The sequence below is a fragment of the Cynocephalus volans genome, chromosome 1 (genome assembly GCF_027409185.1).
Source record: "Cynocephalus volans isolate mCynVol1 chromosome 1, mCynVol1.pri, whole genome shotgun sequence".
Classification (NCBI taxonomy): Eukaryota; Metazoa; Chordata; class Mammalia; order Dermoptera; family Cynocephalidae; genus Cynocephalus; species Cynocephalus volans.
The window spans coordinates 239,768,059-239,786,591 of record NC_084460.1 but is presented as its reverse complement, the minus strand read 5'-3'; the positions used below and the strand labels follow the sequence as shown (position 1 = coordinate 239,786,591).

The following is an 18,533-nucleotide window of genomic DNA, read 5'->3' as shown; positions in this document are numbered from 1 at the left end:
GGAGTGCAGCAGTGCTCCCGCCGCGGGTTCGGATCCTATATAAGGATGGCCAGTGCGCTCACTGGCTGAGCACAGTATGCCGGTCACAAAAAGACAAAAAAAAAAAAAAGAAAATTAATCTTTCAACCCAGTTCCTTGATTCCTCGTCCAAGAATCTTGTCTTCACAGTACCTTAGCCACTTAATCCCATGACATGCCCTAGCCTTATTTATCATTATCTACAACTATATCCCCTTAATCTCTATTTTAAATACTGTACAATATTAACCATCACCTCTTATCGTCCTACCTCACTCCCTCTGATACCCCAATTTTAGCAATTCTCCAACCCCCACCAAGACTTACAATGAGTTGATTTGAACACAATTTCACTGTCCCTCCCCTACTTCATATCCTCACTTTCCCCCCTTTCCAGTGTAAAATTCCATGGCCCATCAATATTATCACTCTCTCATAAACATCCTCAACTCCCTTGCCCTAATCTCTGTTGTAGCAGCCTGGTAAAACCCCGACTCTAGTTAAATCTGACTATATGGCCACTGTTTGCTGCATCCTTACATATGGCTGTGGCTGACTCACTTTATACTCATGAGTACTAATTTGAAGTAGGTACTTAGTGCTATCTGATATAAGACAGTTCTCCAGTCTACTCACTCCTCCCAATTGCCTAGATGACTATTTCCTCCAACTTCCAACACCTTCTTCTATGATCACATTCTCCCCAGATGACCTTGCTTCCTGTTGCACTTAGGAAAGAAGCAATCAGAAGAGAGCCCACACAGACTGCTACCTCTACATTTTCTAACTTACTGCAGCCATTCCCATATACTCTTTCTCTTGTCATGAAAGAAATTCTCCATCCTCCTATCTAAGGTTAATGCCTCCACTGATGAATAAAATACTTTTATATTCATCAGAGGAGGAATATCCTCCTCATATTCTCAAGGACATCACTCCACAAATATTCCCCTTTCTCTACTGTATAATTTTTTCCCTTCTCTGATAGATCAAGGGCATCAGCATATAAACATGCTATTATTTCTCCCATGTTTAAAAAATTCTCATTGTTACAATAATATCTGACAAATTAGACTTCAATATAAGGTAAGATGAGGAGTTAAACAGAGGACAGACTAAAGAAGTATTTTAATTACCAGAGACAAAGAGGGAACATTTTATAATGAGTAAAAAGAGTCAATTCATCAAGAAGACACAAGAGGTCTAAATCTATATACATTTAACATCAGAGTTGTAAATACATCAAGCAAAAATTGACAAATGAATACATAAATAGACAAATCCACAATTACAGTTGGAGATTTCAACAGTCCTCTCTCAATTGTTCTAATTGATATAATAAGTAGACAGAAAATCAGTAAAAACATAGAAGACTTGAACAATACTATTAAGCCAATTGACATTTATAGAAAACCATACAAAATTGCAAAATATAAATTATTTTTCAGTGCAGCTAGGACATTGACCAAAACAGACCATATATGTTGGACTATAACATAAGTCTCAATAAATTTAAAAGAACTGAAATAATAAGAGTATGTTGTCTGACCTCAATGGAATCGAATCAGAAATCAGTAACAACAAGACAGCTAGAAAAGCTTCGAATATTTAGAAATTAAGTAACACTTTTCTGTATAACCCATGGGTCAAAGAAGAGATCACAAGAAAAATCAGAAAATATTTTGAATTGGGCAATAATAAAAACAAGACAGAATTGGTGGGATGCAACTAATCAGTAATTAGAGGTAAATTTATGACATTAATGCTAATATTAGAAAAGGAAAGCTTAAAATCAATTACATAATTGTCTACTTTTAAGAAGGGAGATTTTAAAAAGAGAAAATTAATCCAAATAAGAACAACAAAGGAAAACAACAGAGAAAGCAATTACTGAAAAGATCAATAAGATGGATAAACTCATAGGCAGACTTATCAAAAAAGAGAGAAAACACAAATTACCAATGTCACAAATTACCAATATCCACAAGAAGGAATTATAGATTGTACAGTAATAGGGAAATATTATCAACAACTTTCTGCCAAGAAAGTTAGATGAAACAAATTCCTTGAAAGACAAAAATAACCAAAACTGACATGAGAAGAAACAGAATAGTATTAAACCTATCAGTTAGATTTATAGTTAAAAACCTTCCAACAAAGAAAACTCAAGGCACATAAAGCTTCACTGGTGAATTCTACCAAACACTTAAAGAAATAATACCGCTTTTACATAAACTCTTCCAGAAAATAGAGAAGAAACAGTTCCTAACTCTTTTTATGAGGCCAGCAGAACCTTGATACCAAAATTGAACAAAGACATATAAGAAAAGAAACCCTTACCTCTTGTGAATAAAGATGTAATATTACCAAGCCAAATCCAGCAGGCAGAAAAAGGATAATATACTGGCACGCAAGACTAATTTAATACTTAAAAACCCATCAATGTAATTCACCACATTACCAGAATTAAAGGAGAAAAATCATATGATGATCTCAGGAGATAAAGAAAAGCATCAGTCAGAATGCAACACTTCTTTACGATAAAACTCTTATGAAACTAGGAATGAAGAAAATTTCCTCAACCTGATAAAGGGCAGATATGAAAAATCAACAGCTAACATCACACTTAATGGTGAAAGGCTCAATATTTCCTTATTTAAACTGGGAATAAGGCAAGGATGTCTACTCCACCATCCATTTGACATTATAATAGAGATCCTAGCCAGTACAATAAGACAAGAAAGGGAAATATAAGGCATACATACTGGAAAGGAGGAACTAAAACTGTTTTCATTAGCAGGTAATATGATTGTGCATATAGAAAATCCTAAGGAATCTACTGTAAAAAGAAAAAAAGATTCAAAAGATTCTACTAAGGAATCTATTGGATTTTTTTCAAACTACTATAATAAATGAATTTAGTGAGGTTGCAAAATACAAAACAATTACACAAACTGTGCCATTATATGTGCACACATGTGTAAACACACATGAAACATGCAACTAGAAGAGGAAATTTAAAACTATACCATTTTCAAATGCAACAAAAACCAAAAGGCATATAGTTACTCAGATAAATTTAACAAAATATATGCAAGAATGAAAACCTGACATACTTCTAGAAGAACTAGAGACATGCCATGTTTGTGAATTGAAAGTCTCAGTATTATTAAGATAATAACTATCCCCACATTCATTTATAAATTCGATGTAATATCAACTAACCCAGAACTTTTTTTAGTAGAAATTAACAACCTGTCTCCAAAATGTACATGGAAATTAAGTCAAGAATAATCAGAACAATCTCGAAAAAAGAACAAAGATAGAGGATTCACACTACTGAGACTCACTATAAAGTTATACTAATCAAGACAGTGTAATACTGGCAGAAGGATTGACAAATAAATAAATGGATGAGAATAGAGTCCAGATGTAGATCTACACATATAAAATCAATTTATTTCTGTCAAAGCACCAAAGCATCACACAAATGGTACTGGAACAAATGGATAACCATATGGAACCTGAAAAATATTGATCCCCTTCCTTATATTGTACCTGAAAAATAATGTGAGATGGATCATAGACCTAACTGTAAAAAGTTAAAACTACAAAGCTTTCAGAAGAAAACATAGTAGATCTTCATAATTTTCTTAAGGTAGGCAAAGATTTTGGGCAGGAACCAGAAAACACTAATACAAATTTTAACAATTAATAAATTGGACTTCATCAAAACTGAAAACTTCTGCTTATCAAAAGGCACTGTTTAGAATATGAATAGGCAAGCCACAGACTGAGAGGAAAATATGCACAAAATATTTATCTACACAGAGAACTTGTATACAAAATATATAAATAACAAAAATATATCAATAACAAAAAGACAAACAACCCAAATAAAAAATGGGCAAAAGATTTGAACAGGCAAGTCAAAAAAGGAGATATACTAATGGTCAATAACCACATGAAAAAAAAAAAGCCTATTAGAGTTAGTCATCAGGGAGAGGCAAATTAAAGCCATAAGGAGATACTCAATACCCACTAAAATGCCTAAAACTTTAAAAACTGACAACACCAAATGTTGGTGAGGATGTGGAATAACCAGAATTCTACTACATTGTTGGGGAGAGTAGAAAAGTACTTTGGAAATCAACCTAGAAAGTATTTCATAAAGTTAAACATACAACTACCCTAGCAAATCCACTTCTAGGAATTTATCCAAAATAAAATCATCATAAGTCCACAAAAAGACTTGTATAAGAACATTTTCAGCAGAGTTATCTCTAAGAGCCAAACACTAGAAATAGGGCTGGCTGGTTAGCTCAGTTGGTTAGAGTGTGGTGTTGATAACACCCAGGCCCAAGGTTTGATCCCTTTACCGGCCAGCTGCCAAAAAACATCACCACCACCACAACACAATCCAAATATCTGTTTACTGATGAACAGTGATATATCCAACAATGGAGTAGTATTTAGCAATAAAAAAGAACGAACTACTAATACAGGAAACAATATCATATGCCTCAAAAACATCATGCTGAATGATATAAGCCAGTCACAAAGTATACATGTATACTTCCATTTATATAAAGTTCTAGAACAGGCAAAACTAACTTTGGTGAAAGAAATCAGAACAGTAATCACCTTGCAGTGGGTAGGTATTGAATAAGAAAGAATAAAGTTCTGTCTGGTAGGAGGGCCTGCTCTTAATGTTAGAACAACACCAACAGCAATGAGCTCACCTAGCACCCAGATCTTGGCTTCAAAATACCATTTTCCAGTAAAAGGAACAAGGGCTCCTCAGGGAAATGGCTGATTCCAGGGCTGGGGCAGAAATAATAGATGAGCTAGAACATCTTGTTCCAGGGTAATCTAAGTACCAAAGAACAAAGCAATCAAATAATGAGGGGGACATGTAAAAAAGACACAGAAGACAGCTTAAACTGGGTTCCCACTAGATAAGTCAGGGACAATTTGAGCACCAAAATAAAAAAAAGTAACAGGTTATAACCCATTAAAGAAAACAGAAAATAAATAAATAAAATAATTAGAAATTAGATGAAAAACTGATAGGATACAGAGAGATCAGAGCATCACTTTTGTGATATTCCTAGCAAAGATATGTAACTTGAAATAAACTATTAGCAAACATCACACAAACCCAAATTGAGGGACATTCTACTGGCCTGTAATCTTTAAAAGTGTCAAGGTCATGAAAATCAAGAACAGACAAACAACTGCTTCAGTCTGAAGGATGCAAAAGAGATACAGCAACCAACTTCAAGTCCTGATTCTAAACTGGAGGTTACCAGGGGCAAGAGGGAAAGACAAATGGGGAGGTATTGCTTATATGGTACAGTTTCTGTTTGGAGTGATGAAAAAATTTTGGAAATAGATAGTGGTGATAGTGAGACATTGTGAATGTAATTAACGACACCTAACTGTATACTTAAAAATGGGTAAAATGAGAAATAAATAAAAAAGATTCATTCTTCCTACAGTAACCTCCCACATAGTATTCATTCCCTGTGGAAAAGTGTGCCCGTCAACTCCTCACACAGAGAATTAAAATAGCTTGTTATGGGTGGAAGAATTTTGGGATAAACCTTAACTGAATTATTGGGATGTAGTCAAGAGTTAAGTTATTCCCTGTGCCTAGCACAATGCCTGTCACATAGTAGGTTTCAATAAACATGTGTCCAGAGAACGTGGGGATCAGGAGCGCTGAAGGAAAAAAAAGAGAGTGAGGAAGGTTGGTTTGAGGAAAAACTACTGATTTAAGCGATTACAATGACCAAATAATTCAGTAAATTTTAGTTTTGTCATGTATGTGCAGAACTTCAGTTAAGCAAACTGGATTTTGACATAGGAAAAAAATACTTAGTAAAAAAAAACATTTCCATAGTTTTTCTGCACACTCTTAATAAAGATAGAAATATAATGTGGAGATCTGATTTTTTAATAGCAACAAAATAGATGGAATACCTAGGAATAAACTTAATAGGAAATGTTCATCTATAAATAAAAAAGTTTAAAACTATAAATGGACATTAAGAAGGTCTGAATAAATAGAAAAATGTTCTTGCTATTGGAAAGGAAGACTAAACACTGTAAGGATGCTGATTCTCCCTAAAATAAACTTAAAATTTAATAGGATCCCAATTAGAAAAAAACCCCGTAAAATCTTTTTGGAACTAATAAAATGTTCATCTAGAAGAATAAACATTAGAGAAAACTTAGGAAAACTCTTAACGAATAATGAGGGGAACCTAGTCATACCATATATTCATTACAACATTTATTATAATAGTACACTAATGGTTCAGAAACCAAAAAATAAGAGGGACCCAAAATAAACTGAAGAATATATGATACCTTAGTATAATAAAAGAGAAATTTCAAATCATTAGTGAAAAGACAAGAAATTGGGAGATGGAAAATTGGCTAACCCATCTGGAACAGCATAAAGCTGGATTCCTACTTCCTGCCTTATATCAAGATAAAAATCCAAAGACTTAAATTTAAAAAAGAGGGCTGGACAGTTAGCTCAAATGGTTAAAGCGCGGTGTTGATAACATCAAGATCAAAGGTTCAGATCCCCTTACCGGCCAGCTGCCAAAAACAAAAAACCACAAATATCTTAAAAAGAAAAAAAAATATTAAAAGAAACAATAGATAAATGTCTTCGTAATCTTAGGGTGAGAAGGGCCTTTTGTAAGACATTATGAAAACTCATAAAAGAAAAAGAATAAATTTATCTAGTTAAAAAATTTTAACTTTTACACAGCAAAGTCGTCAAAGCCAAAAGAAAACTGGGAAAAAAGTATTCGTAACATATAAAGGATTCTTAAAATCAAATTTAATTATCAAATCAAAAAATGATCAAAAACAGAGTAAACATAAAATAATAAGTATTGACAAGAATGTGGAGAAATTAGAAATTTTGTGTACTGTTTGTGGGAAAGTAAAACAATATAGCCCCTATAGACAACAGTATGGCAATCCTCTAAAAATTAAAAATAGAATTACTAGCAATCTCACTTCTGGGTATATATACAAAAGAATTCAAAGCAGGATTTCAAAGAGATAACGATTTGCATAGCAGCATTATTCACAACAGCCAAGAGGCAGAAGCAACCCAAATGTCCATCAATGGATGAATGGATAAACAAAATGTGGTATATACATACAATAGAATATTATTCAGCCTTAAAAAGGAAGGAAATCCTGTCACATGCTACCATATGAATGAACCTTGAGGGCATAATCCTAAGTGAAATAAGACAGTCACAAGAAGACAAATACTATATGATTTCATTTATAAGAGGTATCTAAAGTAGTAAAATCCTAGAAACAAATAAAATGGTGGGCGCCTGGGGGAGAGGGAGAAATAAGGAGTTGTTTAATGGGTTTAGAGTTTCAGTTTTGCCAGATGAAAAAGTTCTGGAGATATGCTGCACAACAATGTGAATATACTTAACACTACTGAACTGTACATTTGAAAATGGTAAAGATGGTAAATTTTACATTATGTGTTTTTTACCACAGTTTAAAACAAAAATCATTTGGGGTGGGGAAAAACAGTCAACAAAAGACATAAAAATGACCAAAAAGAAAAAAGAAAAGTTGCTCACTCTCACAAATAATTAAATGAGATGCAAATTCAAACAAGAAACCATTTTACCCATCAGAGGGGTAGGGTTTTTTTTTAAAAATAATATGCAATGTTGACCATGGTATGGGTCAAAATGTAACTTCAAAAAATGCTGGTGAAACTAAGGGTACTTTAAAAAAAAATTTTTTTAAGTAATATTTATTTAAAGTAATTACATAATTATTTATTTACTTTTTAAAATCTACGAAGTGGCATTTTGGAACGCAATATGGCAATTGCTAATGAAGTACACTATGTTTATTTCTCTTTGAATCTCGCATAGTGGTTCTCAAACAGAGGTAACATTATTCACTGCCCCCAGGAAACATCTGGCAATGTCTGAGACAGTTTTGGTTGTCGAAACTGGAGGGAGGTTTTACTGGCATCTAGTGAGTAGAGACTAAACATCATACAATGCATAAGACAGCCCCCAAATGTCAACAGTGCTGAAGTTGGGAAACTCTGGTCTAGCATTTCAATTTCTAGTCATACATTCTATCAAATGCTCACAAAAGTGGATAAAGATACATACGTGTATATCTATTGCAGAATTATTTTTAATAGCAAAAGAGAAGCAACTTAAAAATCCCCAAAAACAGAATACTTAAATAAGTTATACTAGTCATACTGTATTACATAATTTAAAAGAAAGAGGTACATCTTTATGTAGTCAGAGAACAATAGTGAAGACGTTTTTAAACTAAATAACAAAACAGCCTGTACAACAAGATCCTGGTTTTAGAAAAATAAATTAATGTATGCAGACACAAAAGAATCCAGATTAGTATTATCTTTGTAGTGGGGGTTCAGGGGACTGTTACCTTTTTTGTCACCTTCTTTGTTATATTTGCACTGTTTTCAATAGTAATAGCAGCTACCATTTATTACTTTCTACATGTCAAGCTGTTTAAACACTTTAATTGTATTTAACTTTATATTTAATCTTTACAACCACTATAAAAGACTATTAACTACAGTTTATAGATGAGGAAATTGAGGTGTGGAAAGTGATGATACCAGAATTCATGAGCATATATTATTTTTTCACTTATTTTAAAGTGCATAATTTTAATAAGTTTAGAGTTGTGCCACCATCTAATTTTAAAACCATCACCCGCAAACAAATCTCATGCCCATCTGCAGTTATTCTCTGTTCCTACCTTGAAAACCCCAGGCAACCACTAATCTACTTTCTGTCTTTTCTGAACATTTCATGCAAATAGAATCACAGAATATGTGGTGGTTTTGTCTGGCTTCTTTCACTTAGCATGTTTTTGAGGTTCATCCATTTTATAACGTGTCAAAACTTCATTCCTTTTTATTGTCAAATAGTATTCCATCATATAGATATACAATACTTTGTTTATCAATTTACCAGCTGATATTTATCTGGGTTGTTTTCATTTTTTGGCTATTGTAAATAATGCTCCTATGAACATTCATGTACAAGATTTTGTGTGGATATAAATTTTCATTTCTATTGAATAGACTGGAGTAGAACTGCTGGGTCACGTAGTTAATTTAACTGTTTAAGATACTGTCAAACTGTTTTCCAAAGTAGTTAGGTCATTCTACATCCCCACCAACAATATATGAGTAATTTTTTCACATCCTAACCAACATTTGTTATTATCTATTATTTTTATAGCCAAAAAAGTAACGGTAAATATTTTTAAAAAGCTGAGACCACATGTACCTGTCACTTTTTGCCACACTGTCTTTCCTATATGTAAAACTTGCCACTTCTCAAACATCTACCCACTCCTTGACATAAATCAAGACTTAAAATCTGAATGTGTTCAATAAATGCAAAAAGCTATAATATATATTTATATAAACAACTGCTCTTACATAAAATCCTACTTCAAATCTAAAAAGAAAGAAAGATTATATATGTAGACACAGTACATACATATTATCACTTAGAGATGGCATACATACCTAATTTTAGTTCAATTGCCGTGTTGGTGTTACATTTGTACTCTGCCAGTTTCTTTTCCACTGCACTCTTGTATTCTACTAAAAATTTCTCCATAGCACCAAATCCTAAGAGAAAAGGTTTTTAAAAGGTTTGGTCAAAAGTGATTTAAATAGTCAAAACTACAAATAAGGTTCTTATTAGAAGTGGGATAATGGTAAGACTTAATACACGATAATAGATCATAAAAATACAGATCATTTTCCATATATTCCTAAATAAATGTACTGACTATGAATGCCTCATTACAAAACAGAAAAAAAAAATCACTTTTGAGATAAAGGTTTATGAACCAGGCATGCTTTACATAAATTAGTAAGCCTTAAAATTCATATGACAGGCTACTGACATTTCTGAACATTTAATACTAATACAAATTACCTGCTAGAATTTATACCTAAGTAGCCTTTTTAAAAAGATACCACTGCTTCACTATCAGATATGAGAAACACGGTGAAAATGTCCTTTGATAATTACAATAGCATTTCATTTCCGATACTGGAAAAATTCTACTCAAACTGCTGCAGATCAACTATTAAAAAACTGATAATACATGGATTACCTCAACAAGGATACACAAATACCTGGTAACCATAGTTACCCTGGGATAAAACAGGAGAAAAAAGGACAAGGATAGGAAGGAAAAACTTTCCACTATATTAAAAAAAATTTTTTTTACCATGTGTGCATAAAGTCATGAACGGTGGGCTACTACAACAACCAAACGACTTTACTACAAAGTGGCTACCCATCAATATACATGACAAATAATTAACTCTGGAAGGAATCATTATCAAGAAAAACTTTCAGGTAAAGATGACAATAACCGCCTGACAAATGAACATAAAAATTAGTAAAAAATTCAGGAGGAAAAAAAGTCATGAACAGAAAGGAAAGAAGGTGTACAATGACATACCATAAACTTCAAAAAGTGGTTAAAATACATGGGAAAGACATGACGAAGTATAGATTAATGGCTGGGAGTCAGAACTCCTGGATTCAAATCCAGACTTCAACATTACTTACTAGCTCCATAAACTAGAGAACGTTACTTAAAATCTCCGACCCTAATCTATAAAACTGAGATTGCAAAACCCGCTTCAAGGAATTTATGTAATAACTTAAGCAACAAAATTTAATATGTGAGATAATAAATTGGTTTAATCTCCACAATTTTATAAGTAGGTGCTATATCAGCACCATTTCATATTCAAAAACTAAGGTTTAGAAAGAGGTCTAAGTTGAAGGGCACCCAACTACTAAGTGGTGGAGTTGAGATTCAAATTTAGATAAAATTTTTAGAATATGTATTATGTCCCCCCTTTTTGTGGTACCAGTGTACCCCAAGATCCTACAATCTCTATCTGACACAGCAGCCCGGAATGTTAACGTGTAGCGAGACTACCACAAAGGCACTGGGAAAACATGATAAAGAAACTGCCCATAATTTCAAAAGATATGTGGGTGGGAAAAAGAATACACTCCCACCAAGACAGCCTTAATACACGTACAAAGCAATAGCAATTATAAGCTAATAAGTGTTTTAAGCTGAAGGGACTCAATTAGGAGAGAGCAGAGTAAAACGAACACAAGAGAATTATATTATAATGTAGTAGTCCTACTCTAAAAGGGAAGTTTAGATGAAGGAAGACTGCAGGAGCAATGTCTTTCTCAAAGAACATCTAAATACGATCCTAGGAATACTTAAGTGTGAGAGATTAAGGATACAATTACTAAGTCAGTCAAAACCCAAGTGAGAACCCTATTGCAGTGCAAGGCAGCAATGCACTAGTTCAGAAGTTGACTGTAGTGTAAGGTGGATGGAGACCTGGAAGAGGAGGATGTGAACATTAAAATCAGCTGGCGGGAAAAGGACCACATGTAGAAGAGCTGAGGCAGCAGTGGGCGTAGGGAACGGGAAGAGACACAGGCCCCAAAGCATCTGGCGCTTTACAAGCCCAAGTCATGACGCCTTCCCCCGGCCTCTTCGGCCCTCCACAGGGGGCGGGTTGCTCGCAGAAGGTGCGGAACGCCGACCAGTTGGGGGCGGGGGCGCGGATAGCTGATGAAAGGAGGTGGGCTGAGAGTTCTGCGATCCCCGGCCAAAGCAGACCTTCAGAAACGCAGGCTAGAGCCCGAAAGTTCCAGGCAGGCACTGTCACTACCGTCTCGGCTTTCTTTCCCTGATCTGCCCGCCTCCTCCCCTTGGTAAACTTTTCCCGGGAACTTACCCGCCATCTCCGAGCTGCGAGCACCAGCGGCTGAGGAAGGACGAATCAACCCGCACGCTCCTGGGCCGGAAGTGACCTCACTGTCTGACGCATTTCCCCCGCCCACCCCCGGCGTGACGATAGCCAATGAAAGAAGGAGTCTGGAGGCGCGCAGTGGCGGAAGAGCCTCAAGAGGCGGGGCTAATGCCGGGAAGAATGCGCGGACCGTTGCCTAGCCACCGCCAGCGCGGAGACCCGCTTTGCAGGCTTGCAGTGGAGTAGGAGACCGCTAATGGGACCTTCTGTATGGAAACGCCTGCCGGCCAGAGAAAAGTTGCTTTGGGGTGGATTTGAGTAATACAGACACCTTACGGCTACTTTTCAACCCTCCCCCTAACCGCCCGGCCGGATATTTTGGAGACCGGTTTGAAAAACTTTCCCCTTGGTCTGGACAGTAGGTCGAGACACTTGAGCCCTAGTTTTACCTGGGTAAAATGCAGGGGTTGAGTTTCAGTTGAGGAAGAAATTTTCAATTATTTTCCTTGTTTCTACTTTTGCCGTAAATACCTTTTGATATTTTTTTCTCTCTCATGTTTTTAACAGTATACAGTGTGAGATTAATGTAGTCTATTTTCACTCTTAAGGTTACTAAACAATCATTTAGCGTACCGAAGTCGTTTGGCTTGATTTAGTCTTGCGTGTCTCAATTCCTAGTGGCTTGAACTAAATCACAGGATGCTACCTGATTTTGGTCTTAGGCCTTGTTAACGTCTTTAGTAGCTGTTGAAACTGTTTCTCCCAGAGGGTAGCCACTATTTAGTTATCCACAAATATTTGCATAATGTTGTCTATAAACTAGAATCCCTTGTCTCAACAAATATTTTTTAATAGGTTTTCCAGTGATGCATGCTAGAGCTAAAATGGACCCTTGGGATGATAGTCTACTACTAACACCCCCTCTCATTTTAGAGATGAGGAAACCAATTCCCAGAAAGATAAATTGCCCACGTTCACCCTCTTCATATACAGCCTATGCAAGAGCCCTGTTCTCCAGATACTCAGACCAGTGTTTATTTGTTTGACTACATAAAGATGGTCTTCCTGAAGATAAAGACCAGAAAAGGTACTGAGAATGCCCAGATCCTTTTTCTTGATGATACACAAGAAATTACAGTCATAATGTTAAGACAGAAAACTGAAATCAATTCTAATGACATTATGAATCAAAAAAGGAAAACAGCCTTTTTTTTGTAATCATCTTTTCAAAATGGCAAGACATCATTTCTTTCCAAAAATCACCTTATCTGTAGATCAGCCAATAGCTGACCAGCAATTATGATCCTTATAAAGAAACCAAGAGGAATTTATCTTAACTGTGGCAAATCTGAAACAGTTGATTAGTCCTGTGATATTGCAGTTAGTTGTAGGAAAGAAATACGATGAAACCTATTGATATATTGTGTGACTAGCATTTAATATGATCTGCTTGCAAAATTGGGGTTACAGTTTTAAATTGTCCTTGTCTCGTAACTATTCACACACTTTTTTTAAATGTCACAGAATACATGATTAGGTACAGCTTACCAAAAAGGTAAAAGAATGCCTTCTTTCAGATGGGTAATAGTAAAATTACCAAAAGGAAGAAGCATTCCCTTTTGTTGTAGAGTTTTTTTCCCCTCTTTTAATTTATATTTTACCTTGTTCTATAGGGGATTTAAGAAGGGACTGTTGTAGCCATGGAATAAAATTTCTACGAAGGGAATATGCTATCCTGATATATATGAAAGAGGCCACATAGTCTTGTGGAAAGATCAATGCTCTACTAGTCCCAGTTCTGCTTAATGGTTGTTTGACCTTCTTCCATCTATTAAGTGGAAATGATACCTTCCCAGTCACCACACTGAATTGTTTGAAAATCAAATGGAATAATATTTATGAAAGAGCTTTGTAAACTCTAAAATTCTATGTAAGTATGAGGTGGTATTCGTATAACTTTTATTCTGGTATAGAAGGTCTGGAAAAGACATTTTCTCCAGAGGAAAAAGCCATAATACACTATTAGGAATGAACAAGCAGCTGTATGTTTGGTATGGGCTAAAGTGAATATGGTCTAGTAAATTTTACAATCTTGTCTTGAAACCTCCAGATGGGATTTTTTTTTTACATGGTATGAAAAATATGGGCGTCAGAAAGTAGATGTAGGAAATCTAAAATCTAAAAGAAAAATGCAGGTGCTTAATGTGTTTTTATTTCAAAATATGTACCTTTACACAGGCAAATAACAATAGCTATTAACTCATTTGTTTAGCTCATAGTGTTAATGAGAGTAGAGTTATGAGTTTCAGTTCCCAGAACAATTATCCAGAAACCCCTATCCAGCTAGATGACTTCCAAACAAGAAAGAATAAAAATAGACCAGCTCATATCGAAAACTACTGTAAGACGAATAACTTAAAAAGACACAAATTACCAACAGTTCGCACATTTTAAACTCTCATACACTACCCATAGGTATATAAACTAGTACTTTTTGAGAAGCAATTTTAACAGATTGTTATAAATGTTACAAAATCTTCCAACTTGTACATCCTTTGAGGCAACAGTTCCACTTATAATCATTTGTACTACAAAACTATTTGCACAAGAATGCAAAGATAGGTAAACAAAGATGTTCAAAGAAGCATTATTTTTATTGGCAAATTAGAAATAGCCTAAATGTCCATCAAAGGGGGCTAGCTAATACGTTCTGACTTGGGAAAATATTTCCTGTATAATAAATTAAAAAAATAAATTGCACAAGACTATAATATTTCATTTTACTTTAAAGATTTATTTTAATATAAACATAGAAAACATCTGTGAAAGTCTGCCTAACAAGTGTAACTGTAATTGCCTGTAGGAGAGGGAATTTGGAAATGGGGATTAATAAGGTGTTCTTTTAAAATGTTGTTTGCTGCTTTTAATGAGGATATATTTATGTTTTTCATAATTAGAAATGTAGCCATCTTTTTGGAAGTTTTTGGACATGGTTGCTAACTTCTTACTCTCTCCTTTACATTCTACAAATTATCATACACAGAAATAAAGGGAAGCAGTTTAATTGAAACAATTTAACAATTAATTGAAAATTAATATTTCCAGTTTTGCATTTTGTCATTATTTACAAGTAAAAATTAGCCAAAATAAAGGAAGAACAGTATAATTGTTTATATCTGTTTACCAAATAACCATCCAGTGATGGCTGCTTTATTTTTGGAAACTGTAATTCATTAGAATAGCATTAATTGTGTGTTTGTATATTCAGGAGGATTAATACAATAATTATTGTGATATTACACATTTTATTACTAAAATGCTATTTCAAATATTAACTCTTTTTTCAGTTTTAGCCAACAAAAAATGGCCCTTACTTCTCTTTAAATTTTTGCTGCTGTTTTGTTTTGTTTCTTAATGTAGAAGAGCTTCATGGTCGTGGGAGAGTAAAGAAAACTTTATCAAAGTTACTTAGGTATTGAAGAAATAAGACTACTAAGTGGTGAAAATTACAACTAGAAATATTCATTTTAAGCTGATGTATTGTTTCAGTCATGTCTTTTTAAAAATTGTGTTACAAACACATAACATAAAATTTATCATCCGAGCCATTTTTAGGTGTACAGATCAATAGTGTTAACTATATTCATATTATGTGAAACCTGTTATTTTAATGGATTTGTTTTTAGCCAACTCCTTTGTAACCATCTTACCTATATCATTATGTACAGCAAGACTTAACTTCTCATGATGTAGACACACAAAGTAACAAGCTTTTATACCAGCTATATAATACTGTTAGTTCAGTGTTTAGTTCATAAACCTGTTCCTTAAAAGAATCATAAAATTTAGTATTATGGTAGTGTTTTCACTAAATTTTTTTTACAAATCAGAATTTTGAGAGAACACATAAAGTTATCAACAAGCTAAACCAACCAGCCACTGTGCAAATTAGTGAAAATTAAAGGGATTCTTTCTGAAATTTTTTCTGGGGGATCCTGGCTTTAAGTTTAATGTCGTTTAATGTCATCAACACAGGGCTTTCAGAGAATCCCTTTGCCAGTCTCTTGAATGAGCTAAAAGGAAGAAAGGGTCATGCCAACTGGCACCATATTATACAAAGAGAACCTGCTTCATCAGGTAAGAAGGGTGAATTAGTAGAGTTAGGATGCATTTAAAGAATAAAAGGGTTGCCTTTTCTTATCTTTACAGAATGTATTTTACTGAATATGAAGAAGTTGATGTTAGTATAGATATTCTTTTATTTTTTAATATAGTGTGAAAGAAACTAAGGTACTTAGAATAATATAGAAATAGGAATTTTAGAGCAGAGTGAAATCAGGTAATCTAGTCATTGTCATACATTTTTATTTGCTATACATATGCATAAAATCTTTTACTCATATTTATTTATAAATATATATATTTTACTACTACTATTGTTAGCTTTTTATTTTTTAGACAAAAAGATTATGAATGCTCATTTTTAATACTTTCTACCCTAGTAGATCAGTTGTGCATCCCTGAAGGTCCCTAATTTGATCCCACACTCTTGCTTGAAGTTACTCAGTAAGTTACTGACGGAGCTGATACTATGGGCCAAGTATCTCAAATAGGTCCTGTGTTTTTCTACTTTTTTCTCTCCTTTCTTGCTATAGAGAGGGCTAATTTCCTCCATGAAATACTTTTTTTTTTTTTTTTTGTCATTTTTTCGTGACCGGCACTCAGCCAGTGAGTGCACTGGTCATTCCTATATAGGATCCGAACCCGCGGCGGGAGCGTCGCCACGCTCCCAGCGCAGCACTCTACCGAGTGCGCCACGGCCTCGGCCCCCCTCCATGAAATACTTTACTTTGGAGAGTAAGTCACTGTGTTTGGCACATAGTTGACACCTATTAAATGTTTGTTAAATGACTTGGCAGTGATACCAAGGACACAATTTCTCCCCACGATCAGTAAGCTTCAACTTTTGTTCAAGTACTTCATGGTTCTTAGGATTGGATATTGCTAAGTTTCTTTGCTTTGAAACATCCTCAAACATATGAATAGAATCAAAGAGACTAAGAACCACCTCATCCATGTTTAGCCCATTACTACCAATATGTGTGTATCGTATGCTTTTCTGTCTTACTAAATTGTTTTCTGGATGTCAGGGAATAGCTTTGGCCTAGGGTAGGTAAGCAATGTAATTTCCAGGACTGATCACTTGCCAGAGTAAATTGTATCCATGGTACAATGGCTCTAAATACAAGATTTTATGGGACACAAGGGTATTCTTGCAGACAAGCCCTGTTCATCAGTGTCCCTGGGTTTCCGCAGACAATTTTAACTCATTAAGTTTCAGCTTTCTTACGGAGCTCTAAGAAAGCCTATTCCCCATCAGGAAGAAGGATATCCTACTTCTCTCTACCTCTTATCTCTACCTTTCAATCAATTAAGCACCCAACTGTTCAGTCACTAAAAGTAAACTACCATCTCCCAAACCCAGAGTCCTATTTGGAATACACTTATGGAGTCGAGGAGAGGTATTGGATAACTAGTTGGTGGGTATATCAGCCTTTCTCCTCTTCTCCCTGGGTTTCCCACAACAAACAGGAATGAACCCATGCTGTTCTCTGCAGCAGCCCCACATTTCATCCCAAGTAGGCTTTTATATTCTCTCACTTCTCTCTAGTTGACTTCATTGAGGCCTCCTGTTATCTAGGGCCTGCTATGTTCACACACCAAGGTACACCTGCTTAGCACAGAAAGATTGCCTCGTTTTCTAATCTGTCCTCCTGGGGATAATTATGAATCATCACCTTCTCTACTCTTAAGCTTATTTACCCCTTACTGATAACTCCTCCAAAGCTGGAACTATGTCATCTTCATCTCTGAGTTCTCACTTGAAGTGAGAACAAATTCTTCTAACATTTATTAAGGAATTTTTGTTCAAATTAACTGTTGTATTGAATGCACTAATTTTTAAGCTTACCTATGTCCCCTTTCTTAGGCCCACTCTCTTAGGTTTCTTCATTCCCCTTCCCTCCCCACAAGAGCCTTAAGTACAGTCCCTATATAAATGGAATTATCTATTTACTATGATACTGGGTCATATGCTCATTCATTGAATCTTATCTAAAAATCTGAATGTAAATTTTTTAAAAACAGGTAATTTTCTTATTTAAGAATTAATCTTGGAGAAATGAAAACTTCCATTTAAAAAAAGTAATAAGAGTAATCTCAAAACTTTCCTAAAACCTTTAAAAATATTAACAAATAATTATAAAATTTTGTTTTATGTAGGTTTTGTTAAGACAGAATCACAAAAAAGAACAGGAAGAAATTTTCTCTTTCAAAAAATTGTGGCTGCATATCTACATTGTCCTTGGATATGTAGAAGTCCTGCTGAGCTAAATTGTATGTTTCTTTCATTTGGTAAAGAATTTTGCTATTTTTTCCTTTGCCAAGTGGACTTTCAAGTTCTTTTATTCTTGTATTTTGAAGTTCACATTGTTCTTTTGAGTAAAATGCACAGAAGTACTACAGCAGGGAGATGACAAATGTTCAATTCATTCAAGTAGTATCAGTATGATTTAATTATCTTAGATTTTGCTTTGCTTTCTGTTAAATGAAATAGATTAGGTTATATGTTTAAATA

At 34.6% G+C, this 18,533-nt stretch overlaps 1 protein-coding gene across 2 annotated transcripts in view; it reads right to left on the bottom strand.

The window, feature by feature from the left end:
• Positions 1 to 11,956, bottom strand: part of HAT1 (histone acetyltransferase 1) — a 50,132-nt gene extending 38,176 nt beyond the window's left edge. For both annotated transcript variants that reach the window (XM_063112508.1, XM_063112515.1), the window contains exons 1-2: positions 11,882 to 11,956; positions 9,614 to 9,718 (exon numbers count right to left, since the gene is read on the bottom strand). In XM_063112508.1, the coding sequence (XP_062968578.1) occupies positions 9,614 to 9,718; positions 11,882 to 11,888 (112 nt within the window). In that variant the 5' untranslated portion in view covers positions 11,889 to 11,956. The remainder of the gene's footprint in view (positions 1 to 9,613; positions 9,719 to 11,881) is intronic.
• Between the last annotated feature and the right edge of the window lie 6,577 nt (positions 11,957 to 18,533).